Source organism: Falco naumanni, chromosome 8 (assembly GCF_017639655.2).
Source record: "Falco naumanni isolate bFalNau1 chromosome 8, bFalNau1.pat, whole genome shotgun sequence".
Taxonomy (NCBI): domain Eukaryota; kingdom Metazoa; phylum Chordata; class Aves; order Falconiformes; family Falconidae; genus Falco; species Falco naumanni.
The window spans coordinates 17,715,882-17,730,589 of record NC_054061.1 but is presented as its reverse complement, the minus strand read 5'-3'; the positions used below and the strand labels follow the sequence as shown (position 1 = coordinate 17,730,589).

The following is a 14,708-nucleotide window of genomic DNA, read 5'->3' as shown; positions in this document are numbered from 1 at the left end:
AGTGGGGTTGAAAGGGGATCAAGATTTAGGCAATGTATGCACTAGTATGAGAGAAAACCAAAGACAGCACTCACCATTCAAGTGGTGGTTGTTACTCACTATGCAGTAGTTTTTATTATAGATTCTTCAGTGTGTCAGAATAGCTTTGGCCAAATAAGAACTTGCTATGCAGTCTATATCAGCATGAAAGGATATTTAAAGATATAACCACATTTCTATTAGCACTTTAAAAAGCATAGAAATATTGGTATCATGCCATAAAAAGCCTCATGCCTAAGGCAAACAGTAAATTCTTAAGGATGTCTGTAGATGCCCATGGCTGGCAGTACTACAGGCATGGTGGCTCCGAACTCTTCACTACTCTTGCTCTTATGGTCCCTGATTTTTTATGTAGAGCTTCCAAATGTGGAGCATTTGTGATTTGAATAAGGATAATGGGTAACAAGTTTGTGGCTGTCAGAAGGTAGCATGCAGTGTGGGTCCCAGAGACAACAGGCTAATGCTAATCATTTGCCCACAGATAATTTCCCCATAACCAGCTATACTTGAGTGTCTTAGAATCCTTCATCTAAACCTCTGTTCCTTCCCTGGAATACAGGGTGTTGTTTGTGCTGATACTGCTGTAAAAATGGGTGTTAAACTGGTTGAGCACAGAGTTGCTATGGCCAAAGTGGCTAGAAGGCATGGAATTGGACCACTCTCCCACACCATGACTGGGGATATTAGAGAGTGGAGAGTAGGAATTAAACCCTACCATATTTTGTCCCATTTTGTCAATGGGTTCAGAGTTGAGTCCCAAAGGCACTGGGCGGCTCCCCGCATTAGAGCTGTTAACATACGCAGTCATACTGGAGAGGAAGTTACTGAGGCAGGGGCTACTGGAAGATGGAGGTGGAGATCCTTTGTCAGGTGAACTGTCAGTCCCAGGTGATGAGTTTTCCAAGATATCCTGATGATCTACGGCTTTGGGGCTGCCACTCAGGGCACTATCCTCTGATTTCTCAGATGCAAGAGTGGCAGCACTAGCCCCAATGTCAGACTTCCTTTTCCTTTTCCTGCGAAAGTTTCCATTGTCAAACATCTTTTCACAGTTTGGGTCCAGGGTCCAGTAGTTCCCTTTTCCTGTCAAAGGGGACAAAAGCACATTTTTAGTTTAAAAATATGCACAGAGACAGAAAAGAGTGGTCATCTACAACATTTCTGTCATTTCACAGAAACAAAACAATTGCATGAGCAAAAACCACGTATTTTTTAATCACACGAAAGCAGAATTCTGTGGAATTCAGAAAAAAGTGTAAAGGTTTGGGCTGTATCCTTTAGCCCTGACTCTTCACACAGGTAAAATAACAAGTTGAGCTGCTGGGAGGGGGGTTTGTTCGGTTTTGTTTTTTTGGTGAGAGAAGGAAGTTTTCAGTATAGAACCAGTCCTCTGAATGTGCAGATTCAGTGGGGTAGGATAAAAACAGACTTTTGGCCCTCTTTGGCAGCAGAATTGAATGGCTTTTAAATGTTCCCAATGGTTCTTAACAGCTATTGCTAGAAAACAATAAATAAAGGAACAATCTGACAGCATATCAGCCAAGAGGTTGGGAACAGCAGAGGTGTGATTCCATGCAAAATGCTATTTGAAACAAACAAAAGCAGCCTGCTGTCCTCTTGAGAGAGGAGACTCCTTACAGCTTCTGGATTTCTTTGACATATCTGAGTTTGTCTTATAGCCTTTCCATTAATTTTCAGTTAAGTTTGACATAAGTCATATGCATTATACCAAATGGGTTTTGAATGTGACTTGCTCAGTTAGCCTGCTCCTGTGCTTGCTGAGCCTCATGCTCAGCACGGTGATCAGTTCTCAGGAGGACCCAGAGCAGCAAAGAACCTCTTTCCTTGCTGGGATTTAATAGCAATGCTGATTCAGACCTCAGTTATGCATAATTGCCTTCTGGGTCAGACGTACAAAAACAGAAGAGCTACTACGTGTATGTCCTTATCTAGGGTGTTATTTCTCTTTACAATGTATTAGGCTTTTTAAATTAATCAAGTTTAATTGGGGGTGGTGGGGAAGAGGGGTACAGAGCTATACCTGGATCATCTTCATCTCGGGGCACCTTCTTGAAGCAGTCGTTGAGAGACAGGTTGTGCCGAATGGAGTTCTGCCAGCCAGCTTTGCTTTTATTATAAAATGGGAAGTTGTCAGCCACGTACTGGTAGATCTGGCTGAGAGTCAGCCTCTTCTCAGGTGCTCCGTGGATAGCCATGGCAATAAGTGCCGAGTAGGAGTAAGGTGGTCTAACCAACTTCATAAGCTCTTCTTGGGACGGGAGAGGAAGCCAGCCAAGGTCAGTTCCTCCCAAGCCGTGCATGTTAGGCAAGAGCTGCCTTTGCATCCCATAAGACTGAGGAATGAAGGGACTGGCATTGGATCCTGGGAGATACGGTGGTGGGGTAATGGAAGGTCCATTTAGCCAGAGGTAGGGGTTGGGAGCGGTGTTGTAATCCGCCGTCTCAAAGGTGCTCGGTCGCTGTGGACTAGGGATGTTCTGTGGATGGAAAAAGTTCTCATAGTAGATACTCATCTCTGGAGGTTCTTGGCCAATATTCGGAAACTGTGGGCTGCAGCGTGGTGGAGATTGTGTTTGTGGATCAAAGGAGCTCATGCTCTAACACAGGCAGCTGATAAGTTATGACACACCTGTGCTAGTGCTTCTTTCCCCAGACAGGTGCATCACCTGAGCCCTTCCCTACCTACTTATGCACCTGTAAATGTTACAGCTTGTGCTGCAGGCTCCACCCCGGAGCCCTGAGTGGCTGCAGATGAGGACGATACCCCTCTCGGAATGCTGGCAGTCCCAGCCAGTCATTGATGTCACATCAACCAAACCTGAAAGTTACAACTGTTTATCTTCTTAAATGAATGAAGGAATTTTCCACTAATGTGATGCACATAAAGAAAGCCTAAGGTGCCTTGAAGTTAAAACTCCTCATCAGAGATCCTTCCCTCTCTACCTTTCACAAAGAAGCTTTAGCATTTAGTATTTCTTTTATAAAAGCTATTTTGTGCTGCTGCTAGTAACACCTCAGAATGCAAAAGCCATTGGCACTTATCAATGAAACAGTAGGCATATATATACACACACTTTAAAAAAAAAAAAAAAGAAAAAAGAAAAGGTCAGACCTCCTTTTCTTTGTGTAATTTTAATTGCCGAGTTGTTTGTACTTCCCCCTAGGCAATCACAGTACTACAGGCAAATTCTGTAACTGGTTACTCATGTGAGTAATCTTACTGATATAAATGAAATTACTCCCTAAAGTAAGGATTAATCTTGTGAGAAAAAAAAAAATTCAAGCTTAAACATCAAACCTTTCTTTAGAGCTTAAAGTGATGAACTGCGATGAGAAATCATTGCTTGCTGCTTCCTCTTTGCTGCAGGATTTGTACAAAGAGTTCTTAAAACCTCTTAAGCAGAATTTCCAAACAGGAAAGAGACAGTGTTCAGCACAGGTCTTTTCAGCTAAATTCCAATAACTTCATTTTTATCTACAGTGGCAGAAGTTGATTCCTTAAAATTAAATAACAAGGAAAAAGCTCTAGCCTTTTTATGACTTGAAAGAACACTTGCTGCCTTGCATGGCACTCTGTACTTTTGAAGGAGGAAAAAGCAGAGCTGCAATCTCACCAGCACCTGTCTCAGAATGAGGAGAGCTCTTCACTGTATGAGAGGCTACACTGTGGTTAAAAGCACAGTTGTGGTTCCCTACAGAAGTGATAGTTGTGTATTTTTTTTTAAGGCACATACATTTGGAACTTCTCTCAGCCTTAATAACCCATGCAATTAAAGAAAGTCCTGGTATGACAAGGCCTTTAAGATGGCTCTAGTCCTATAATTTCTGCAGTAATAACACAAGTTTTGACCTGTAGATTTGAATTCCTGGCTGTACCAAAGACTTCTTTGCTTTGCCACGCATTCATCGATTCATTTAATCTTTTGTGCTGCAGCACCACTAAGATTTCCCTCTCCCTAAGCATCAGTGACTGACCAATGTCATGCTCATACTGCTGTTGCTTTGAAAGGTATGGAAAAAAATTTCACTGGAAGTACAACTGAAATACTGACCACAGAGTGACAAAGCTAGCCAATTTGCCAGCACAGAAAAGTGCCTCTACAGCTGTTATTGAAAAACTATGATGATTAATAAGCACGCTTGCACCGCACATAAAATCATTTGTACTGCAACTATGGACAAACAAGTTGCTATTTTAATTTGAATGACAGAGTTTGAAGTTTGTAAATGCTAACTAGCCTTAGCATTTACATATTAAACAGACAAAAATTAAGTGGAAAACAGTGGGGCTGGCTTATTTGCAAAGTGACAACCTCTGTGAAAAGGTGACTTGGACAAAAAAAAACTCAAAGAAATAATGAACCATTTTTCAGGAATTAATAATGCAGGTACCTCCCTCCTCAAGAAAGCTATCTGACATTTTTTTTTTTCTCCATAAGAATTTGAGTTACAAAAACGCAAAAAGCTGTTTGAGCAACATTGCCTACAGCTTCCTACTGAACTAACATATAGATATATGTTTTAAATTACATCTGTAGTCCTGCAAATATTAATGTTGCAAATACTGCTAGGAAAAAACCCATTATTTATAGAAGAGTCAACAGAAAAAAACATTTAAGGAATGCTCAAATGAGTAAAAACACTTTTACAATGAACTAATGCCCAGAATATAGTGTGAAAAGTAAATATAATAAATTTTTGATCCCCTCAACAAATCACATTTTTTGCCAAAAGTTCGCTTGAAAACAAGAAAAACTTGCAAAATTATTACTGCTCAGGGTTTGTTTATTCCAAGAAGTAAAAATTCAGCTCACTGCGTCATGGGCTTTGATGAGTAGCATCTAAATACTTATTCCCTGAGGTGCTGTGCATGCATAGTCACAGTTAAAATACACTGAAGTGGGTGCTGAGTGAATACATGCTTTGAAAATATGCCAGGCTTTACAAAGGAAAAAAAAAAATTACTTCTGCAACCAGAAACTGATGAAAGTTGTAAAACTTCCTCTGCAGATTAAACTTTATGAAGTTTTGATGCAGTGCATTTTAGCAAGGTCAGCCCCTGGCTGTGGTCTGCAGCTGCCTGGGAATACGTTACTACCAGACCCACCTTGATGTGGCACCTGAGCAAAGTACCACGCAGAACTATGTAAAACCAGGACTGAGGTGAAGAACAGCAAGCAGTGCTTTTAGAGCAGCAGAGTACAAGGACAACTGCAGGCTTCTGCCTATGGAGCACTGGAGTATAAGCAACGCCAGTGAAAATGCTACAGTTTGTCAAGTACTGTGGGCACACCTCACTGCTGGAGAATCACTACAACACATGTCCCTGCATAGCATTTCTGGGGCAGATGCTCATAAGCAGGCAAAAGGCCAGCAAGGAAAGAATAAACTTTGTTCCAGCTGTGATTGCTGAGCAGTCAGAACTGGTCAGCACTGGAGTTAATTGAGTCTAGCCAGGAATACTGCCCTGGGGTCCTCACCACTGAGACTTCTGTTCTTGGCAGGGCTGGAAGGAGAAGGTAGCAGTCCTAAAAGGGGAGGAAGAAGAAGGGAAAATGGGAAGGCTTCTGTATAAAGAGGCTGGGAAAAGCTGATATGCTGACCAAGCTATGCTAACAGATTATGTTTAGGTCTGAAAAACTCTAGAAATAAAATGGAGACTAATGCTGGAGTCACGGTTTAGTGATTGTTACTTCCAAATGCAGTGGGTTTGGTGAGGTCTTTCTAGGCAGGATGCATCGTGCTTTTAGCATTTCTTTTTACTACAATACAGCATTGTACAGCCCTGAGCATGCATCTCTACCAGACGGAAACCTGATCAACCACAGATTGTGGTGAAACCAAAAAATGTTGTCAAATCTTGTGTTATATGAATATCCGCTCCCCTCAGTTTCTTAAGTGAAGCTCCAAAATCTGCAAAGTTGAGGCTGAGCCTCTGCAGAACCATTTTTCTCTATACGTTCTTTAGTTCAGGTCCTACATACCCCTCTGCTCCAGCCAGCAGTAATATTTCTTCACACTGATTGCCCTTTTACAAAGGAAACCATAATGGTATGAAAACTGGAGTTATTACAGTTCAAATTAATTCTATTAAAACTGGGCTTCCTCAGCATTTTCACTTACACTCCGAAGTAACCTACACAGTCAGTATTTTTGAAATGCAGTGACTTGGGAGAAGTGTGTACACACCAGCACACAGTAGGAAGCAAAAGCACAGGAGTCAAAAGGTAGAGAATAATACAGGGAGCTCTCTGTACTCTTTTGTAATGTTTTGGCTGAATTACTTGTACCTGCCTCCTTAACTGGATCCTTTGAAATGATAAAGCAAAATAAAGCATGATTACCTGGTAGCCTCACAAACACCTTCAGGTCATCATGCTGTTTCCCAACACGACAATATTAGAGAACTCAGATCAAAAGCACCATGCCTGCGTAATGCAAAGTACAATATAGTGCAAAGCCATTCAAACAGGTTCAAAATTTTGTTGCAGTAGTAACTTCATCGTGACAAACTTTGTAACATACTGCATATCATTTGTCCCTCACATAGCCAGCATAAATTGGCATAAATTACATAAAGCACTGTGCATCATGTACTTTAGCTAGTTGGTTGGAATTTAAATCGATTGGTTACACTTGATCCAGATCATGATACATATTGCCAGGTAGCCCCACGGTGCAGAGATCTGCTTTTAATGAATATGAAGCTTTAGGCTGCACCATTAACGTTGTGTATAACCCCAATCATGTTGTGTTATCACAGTTCAACACTTTGCTGAAGAAAAATTCATACAAGCTATTCATGTGGTCAAAAGAAGAGGGGAAAATTGGTTTTGAAAGAAAAGAGTTCATCTACAACTCAGACTACCCAGCAACCCAGCTTGTCTCAAACGATTCACACACTGAATTAAAAAACAGTTCAGTATACATTGATAAGACACATAATGACAAATGATCTATATTCTTGGATGTCTATTAGATTACTTGTAGAAATCTTTATGTCTTATTCCAATAATCATCTGCCCAGCATATGCACAAAATAAACCCCACCACCAGAAGAAACAAGGTGTAGCAGGAAAAACAATGTCATCTCAAGGTCATTGTAAAAGCATAGGGAATTTAAAATACAGTATTGCAAAACAAGGGAACTGAGCTTTATTTCTAGAAATGCAGGTTGAACATTAAATTAACAGAAAAGGCAATATCATTTGGATCTGTGCCATAAATGCTGCAATGCTAGAATGCCCTTAGACTTTTTAAGTCTTTCAGAGCAAAACCATGGTGCATTTTTAAAGCAACTTTATAACTGGCATTTTAGAAAACTGTAAAACATTATGAGGGCTAGTAGCTGCTTTCTGACCATGAGCACTACGATAATAAAAGCAGTCATAACTCCTGCTTCAGCAAAGGCCTTCCACCATCTTCCTGACATATACTATGGTAGAGAGGATTAGGTGTCCCCTGACTTATGTATTAGTCATGACAGGCCATAGGCAGGCAAGAAATCTATAACTTCCATTTGGCTGCCTATGGCTCCCATGGGATCTGCTGCATCTAGGTACACAGACACGTTCAGCCCTGCAGTGGAGGGATACCTCAAGTCTAAACCAGTCATGGAGAGATTCTGCAACTTTCATCTGATGTTAGAATCTGTAGCATCTCTCAATGATGGGAAATTAGTACAAATATAGACACTTCAATCAATCATACTGTGACAACCTCACTGCTGCTACCTACTTCCAAGCAATTGAAATGCCTATTTCAGATGATCTGCTTATTCTTCTCTGCTTGCCACTAACAGTTCATTTATACTAGAGATAAACAGTGCTAAAATCAAACGAGGTGGTGTATGAACACCTTTCCAAAACCCATTAAAGTTTAAATTCTGGTGCATTTCAATGAAATACTTCTTTTTCAGTCAGATTTTGGCATGAAGGTCTTTGTTTTTATGGATAAATCAGATCCTCTCACTCCACAATTTACATGGGGATCTCATTGAAAAGACATTGTAGAACAAAGGATTTTTCAGAAAACATAACTTCCCTTTCTTTAATGTTTTGTTCACAGTGTTCTACACCATTTGGTACTTGGCACAACATAAACACTTGGGGAAAATTAATTAGCAACTAAAACTGATAAGCAAATTGGTACAAGCACAGTGAATTACTCTACGGACTCACCCAGCCATAGACAAACTTTACGTTGCTTTAATGTAACCAGGGTTTAACTGCAGTAAACTAAGATCATCTAGCTTGTGAACAGGATGATTTACAGCGTTAATAATTCTTGTGCTTCCAGTTGCTCCACTTTGGTTTTCCTGGTACCTGGTTGGCATTCTGGTCTGTGGGCGAAGTATTGCAACTGCCGATCTCCCCCTAGTGACTTTTTTGAAAATGTATCGAATTAGTCGGGATCTGCCCTAGAGGTAAATTCGTCAGTAAGAAGTTTTTATACCGGCATGATCACTGTCTCCTTAACACTATTACATAGATCTATATTTGTAATTCTGAGATCTGCAAAAGTAACCAATGGTATATGTAAACATTTTTAATTTTTCATATTAGAATCCTCCATTTACTTTGAGAAATTCTGTGCAGAAGTTCTCATAAGTTTAGAGACTTATTCTTTTAGGTTTGTTTCCTTGGCTCTTCTGTTTTCCGGTACTTACCTGCAATAGAACTGTTTTTGTGCCTTGCGTTGTTAGAAAGATTGTACAAATAAGGCATCATGCATCAGTACTACTGAGCGTGTCACAGCGCTGCTGAGGCATTGCAGAGCGTGTCAAAGCAACTGCAGTTGTGTAGTGAAGACTTCACATTCCTCGGTATTTGCAGAATCCAGGTACCCAACCCTAACATTATATGATTAAAGACAATATTCCCAGATAAAAGAGCTGCATCTAAAGCAACTCTCTCCGTGGCTGTTTTCTTATGTATATGAATGTATGAACAAACATTCTGGGGAAAATCTTCCCTCAAAATATCTGTTAAACATCGAGCTTTTTAGACTTTGTCTAGTTCCAACAACAGTGCAAGATTCCTACTACTTTACCTAAATAACTCTCTTCTTTTGGCTGCTGGCTGGCCAACCCAGGGCATGGAGAGTTTAAATGACTGTTTTCTGATCTTCATCACCTTTCCTGTGCCTTTTGAATCAGTCACCACTTAAACCCATAGTAACACCATCAACAGCCACCTACCATCAGCTGAACTAATTCCAGCTAATGGGAAGGCCTATGAAGTGTTAACCATGAATAAGTATGTTCAAGCCTCTCACATGAATCTGTTAGTAAATGCAGGTGGAATACCCACATGCATATTGGGGCATACGGAGCTGCAGCACAAACAAACACGTAAAAATCATTAACACAGAAACTGTATTTGTTACAGCACAGACTCATGGTGGGTGGCTGTCTTAATTCTAGGGTCAGCCACGTGAAAGATGACTGATAGCACAGTGGAGCTTTCTGCTATCCTGGAAGACAAAAAACTACACTGAAAAGGAATTATTCTATCCAAAACCCAATCAGATCAAATTATCCTCACTTTAAAGCCATGATTAAATTTATCTAACCTTTTACAGTTTATGAAAACCATGGCCTACTCCGAGGTTTGTTTGCAGAGCCAATCGTTCGTTTATAGTGTTAATCTTTAGCACACACTGCACCATGATAGCAAATCAGCATAGCAGATTGCAGGCTGAGTCAATAAAGAACAGCTACTCTTCTCACCCCATAGCAGTAAATATTGCCAATGCTGATGTCCTTACAATGTTCCCTCTATAAAGGACTGTGAACACTAAGAGCAAGTAGGAGGTCAGTTCTGGGAAGGAAATATAAGTAAATACTAGTGACTACTCCAAGGCATCCAGGATAGGAAATGGCTGCAAGCTTTTTTCATCGAGGCTTCCATATTTCTCAAGAAAAAAAAAAAAAAAAAAAGATTTACCTAACAAGATGGAGATACCCACCTCCAAAAATTAATGAGGGAAAGGATCTTTAAGTTCTTTCTTCTTCCTCCCTCCTCAGATTTTTTTTTTTTTTTTTTTTTAAAGGGATGATGCACGGGACAATTTGGCTTTAAATTGGCTGAACTTTCTTGAGTTCTACATGAGAAGGATCCTGTGTTTGGCTAAGTTATTCCTTTTATTTTCCTACACTGGAGATTTGACCTGTGCTGTTGTTTTAAACAGAATGCCCTTGGTCTAGATGATTCTCGCTGATGTCAGCATATATGGAACCAGTCTCTGGGATAAATGTTTCATCCATTAAATAGATTACACTGAAGCTGGAACAAAGAAGAGTCTTTTGGTCTTTTCATGGCAGTTAACCTAAAATCTTTCAAAACAGAAAAGCAAGTTAGCGTAGAAAATTATGCGATTAGATGGCTTTAAACACAACTCCTGAACCTCGGCTGACTTAAACAGAAACCAGACAACAAGAAACAAAATAATCTTCTTCTGTCCTACCTTACTATTTTAAAAACATGTTTAACAGATTTTCTTCTTTAAAAGTGCCCTCATCCAATGACCAAGGTGGAACAGACCTACCTGGGAGCTTGACAAGCTTTTAGTGATTTAAGTTACACCATTATTGCAAAGATGCTTCCAGTGCTCTAACTGGGGCTGAAATAAAAAACCCTTGATAATCAGGCAGACATGATATAGCTGCTGCAATACTATGACATTAGTAAGCAAATTTGATTCAGAATCTGTATAAATAAAATACTTATTGTACTTAGGATTTGTGCTAGTCCAAAGCAGAAACTTTGGCTTATTATTGCAAACAATATAAAATTTTACTATGACTCTGGGTGTAGATGGTACTAGTGTGATTTACCAGCCATTAGTTATTGAACTGCTGTGAGACTTCATACTCAAACTAATCCAGTCAATCAGGTAAGTCCACTTTCTCAGCAGTTTCCCATCATCATTCTATTTTATTTTTTTTTTCTTGCAGGATTCCTTGCATGTAATTTCAACTAATTTTGAATGAAAGAATTTGCTCCATCATTGCCACTAGCAACAAAGTAAGCAGCAAAACAGCCAAACAACAAAAGCCATGAATATCAAATGGGTTAAAGAGAGCAACTCAATCTCTGAATGCATTTTGTCATTGAAATTTCAGTAACTGTAGTAACATGACACAAAAGCATTAACCTGTCTACCCATTCCCTGCTTTCCTAAGAGCTGTGAACAAGTGCTTGGTGCAGGTTTGTTGCTCTTTGCCAGTTCAGGTTAGGCACTGCTCTTCAGCTAGTTTGTACAGTAATACAGCTGCTGCCTGAAAACACTGAGTAGAATATAGTAGCTGGTGGTAAAAAAATTCTCATTACCATTCTAAACACCTGATGTCCTCCACATTGAGGAAAATTTGCCACTGTTACGGCTTCCTTGTATTAGTAATTGTGGGCGCAAACTGCCTCTGTACCTCAAATCTCATATGGAAAGGAAAATAGTCCACCATGTTGATTATATGAGTTCTGTATTTCAGAGGCCAGGATGGCACAAGGTTGCTTTAATTTAAACATAATGAAACTGGACACATTGCAGACTCTCAGTCTTCTACACTACTAAGGCTTCTGTTCATGTGATGCATTAGTAACACATCCAGGAAAATCTACTTGCACAATGTTGTACTGTTTTTAGTTCAACATCCTGCTTGGTCTGCATTAATTCTTTGTTGTGACCTTTTATCAGCTATGAAGAAGCCAGAAAAGCGAAAACTGTTAATTTAAAATTCTGCACTTCTGAAATTATAAATAAATCCAGTCTTCTCTCTCTCCCAAACAAGACCGGGGTGTGTCAAGACAGAGTGAAAATCCTGCCTTAGTAGTCTTTAAATAAAGGTCACAGACTTGATGAAACAAATCTAAAAACTAGAGAAAAAGCCAAACACCAGACCAGACAATATCAACAAGGAAAATGAAAACCGAGATCCAATGGTGCCTAATGTGTCTGTGGACTCCATGCACAATAAGCAATATGGCACACATTACCCCCACTGGGGGTTGGAACTAGATGATCTTTAAGGTCCAACCCAACCTTTTAAGATCCAACCCAAACCATTCCATGATTCTACTAAACCACAATTTCCATTGTCTAATAAAAAACATGGTACAGGCAGAAAGTTCAATGTCAAGCAGTACCTGCAACAAATACACAGGTCTATCACACATTAATTCTCAGTTCAAGAAGACAATGCATTCCTAAGGTCTGTAAAATCTTTAATAAAACTCTCCTTCCTGCTCAGAAGCTTGATCCGTACTGACTTATATTCTGAACATCTTCCTATAGCTTACAGCAGCTAATTTTTATTGAAATTTTAAAAGCATTGGATTCCCCACAAAAAGATGAATACTAAATCATCATTTCATAACAAGGATTTGGGCAGTTTGTGACATGGCACAAAGAAGAGCAGCCAGGATACCTGTTAATTAATGCTCCAGAACAACCTGATGTAGCAGAATGCTAACGTTTGCCGCCTGGGGCCAGACCTGGGGCTGCACTGGCACAGGGCTCTTCAGGAAGGAGACCACTCTGCACCAACACCCAAGTTGCACTCTATGAGAGAGAAAGCTCTGGTGCCTATGCCTAAAATTCAGACAGCTAGCCAGCTGAACATACATGGCATGCAGCTTAAATGCATCTTAAATTCTACAGCTCAGCACGTAAAATCTGAGCTGCACATGCAGTCTTTCCTACCCCATGCAAAACAAATTATTACAGACTCACACTATGCAACCACCAGCTTAGTGCCATGCAAACCCCAAAGCCAGACTGTTATTGCCCAGACTATTTCAAACATCTTGAAAGAGGTGAAACCAACTGTGATACAGAAGGCGCATGAAACTGTTGTACCCAGAAATGCTTTACTGACCTTGCAGGGTGCGAGGCGGCGGGACTGTTGAGGTGACAGGTGACACCACCCCTGCTTCATGCATTCCCTGGGACAGCAGCCAAAGCCTGACCCTGTCCTGGAGTAAATTTCTCCCCTTCATGCTTCACCTCAAAGAATGTCAAGTACACAGTCTCTGTGCCGCCTGAGTGATGTCCCTCTGCATACTGAACTAAAGGCCTGGTTAGCATCTGACAAATTACAATAATCAGTGCTGATTTACATTTTTAAACAGCTGTTGCCAGATTGCCATACTTGCACTTTATTATCCCAGCACATCACTTGTTCTTCATGCTATGTTGTTTTTTTTAACTAAATGTGAGTATCCACAGTTTTTGGAAACTTGTGAATGGCTGGACCTTGTTGTCCAAACATCCTTAAAATTCCAGATCCACATAGGGCCTGTTTTGGCAGTTATTTTTCTTGGTTAATCTTGCTTTTCTGCACAGAGTTGATTTACATAATTTCAAGCTTGAAACAGATCCAAAACTGGTCTGGCAAGAAAAGGACAATCTGTGGTGTGGGATAACTAATAAGATTTTTCCTGGTATCTGGTAAATTGTGTGCAAATCCAAACTCTTCATCAAAAATTATATTAAAATCTGAACAAAACACAAGCCTGTATCTTGAGCCACTAGCTAAACACTCAGCGCCAAACTTCCTTTTGCCAACTTTTGCTATTGTGCTCCTGCCTTCCTGGTATTTGTTTCTGGGTTATTCCTTCCCTTCCATTCTTTGTACTTTTTTAATTATGATTTTGAATCATGGTAATTGTAATTTATAACAACAGCTTGAGCTAAAACTCTTTTATTCTGCTCTTACATGAAAATATATCTGCAAGATACAGTAAGCAAAAGACAACTTCAACAGGTATCTTCACAAAGAATAAACAGTTGCTAAGTCAACCTTTTATTACTTTTTCCCAGTAAACCCAAACATTTTCTTTTAAAATACTTGTGATTTTGTGATGTTTTGATATTTCTTCAGTGTATGGACAAATAACATTGAAGAGCAGCCTGGGTACTCTCCCTTTTCTTCCCCCAGGTTAGTAAGATGTCAAACATGCACCCCTCAACTTTTCGTTTTCTCCCACTCACAAACAACCTCCTGTTAAGCTGAGGGGGTTGTGGGTCCCAGAAAAGCCTTGTTCTTCTTCAGTGCTTCCACAGAAGCAGCATTAAGTTGCTGTCAAAAGCAAATGAAACAAACAAACAAAATCTATCAGTATCCATGCCAACAAACACTGTACTTCGTGTCAGAACTGGACCGTTTTGCTATCTATGGTTATTCTAGTGAAAAGTATTTCTTGGTGTGCAGTATTGGTTCCAATACAATTATTTCAAACTTCTCACAAAAAACAATCGCTAATTATTTCTGTAGGAAACATCTTCACACTGACAACTTGCAAAGAGAGTCTAAATTAATTAAATACATTATTCATGCAGAACGTAGAAGTGTTTATAGACATAGTTAGGCTTAGAACAAGCTGAAAGTGTCTTTCCATTGATTCAAACACTCAGCAAGGAACAATTGCTTGTTCCTTTTGAATTCAATAACCTCCTTGTCTTTCCCATATCCATGTAAATGGCAACAGGGCCAGTCTCCCATCCACAACACTATGCATGGTCATATTTTATTTAATTAATATAAACCTATGTAGGTGTCTGAAACAAAGGGGTGAATGAAGGAAACTGATTACTCACCTTTTAGAAACCTTTATATTTGGATAACATACTTGCTTTTAGAAAGAACT

At 39.8% G+C, this 14,708-nt stretch overlaps 1 protein-coding gene across 2 annotated transcripts; it reads right to left on the bottom strand.

Moving 5' to 3' along the window:
* Nucleotides 1-358: 358 nt before the first annotated feature.
* On the bottom strand, nucleotides 359-2,733 carry FOXI1 (forkhead box I1). 2 transcript variants are annotated; one of them, XM_040604680.1, is made up of 2 exons: nucleotides 2,071-2,733; nucleotides 359-848 (listed from the first exon to the last, which is right to left on the bottom strand). In XM_040604680.1, exons 1-2 carry the CDS (start codon nucleotides 2,652-2,654, stop codon nucleotides 569-571), a joined length of 864 nt encoding a protein of 287 aa, XP_040460614.1. In that variant the 5' UTR covers nucleotides 2,655-2,733; the 3' UTR covers nucleotides 359-568. The 2 variants fall into 2 exon arrangements, with proteins under 2 accessions (XP_040460614.1, XP_040460613.1); XM_040604679.1 differs by having other exon boundaries at nucleotides 359-1,122; nucleotides 2,081-2,733.
* Between the last annotated feature and the right edge of the window lie 11,975 nt (nucleotides 2,734-14,708).

Bases quoted from the DNA above. Each gene is read 5' to 3' on its own strand.
- FOXI1 (XM_040604679.1), bottom strand. From the start codon at position 2,654: ATGAGCTCCTTTGATCCACAAACACAATCTCCACCACGCTGCAGCCCA. The intron at 1,123-2,080 runs GTATAGCTCTGT...CCCCTTTGACAG, and splicing joins CCGAGATGAAGATGATCCAG to GAAAAGGGAACTACTGGACC.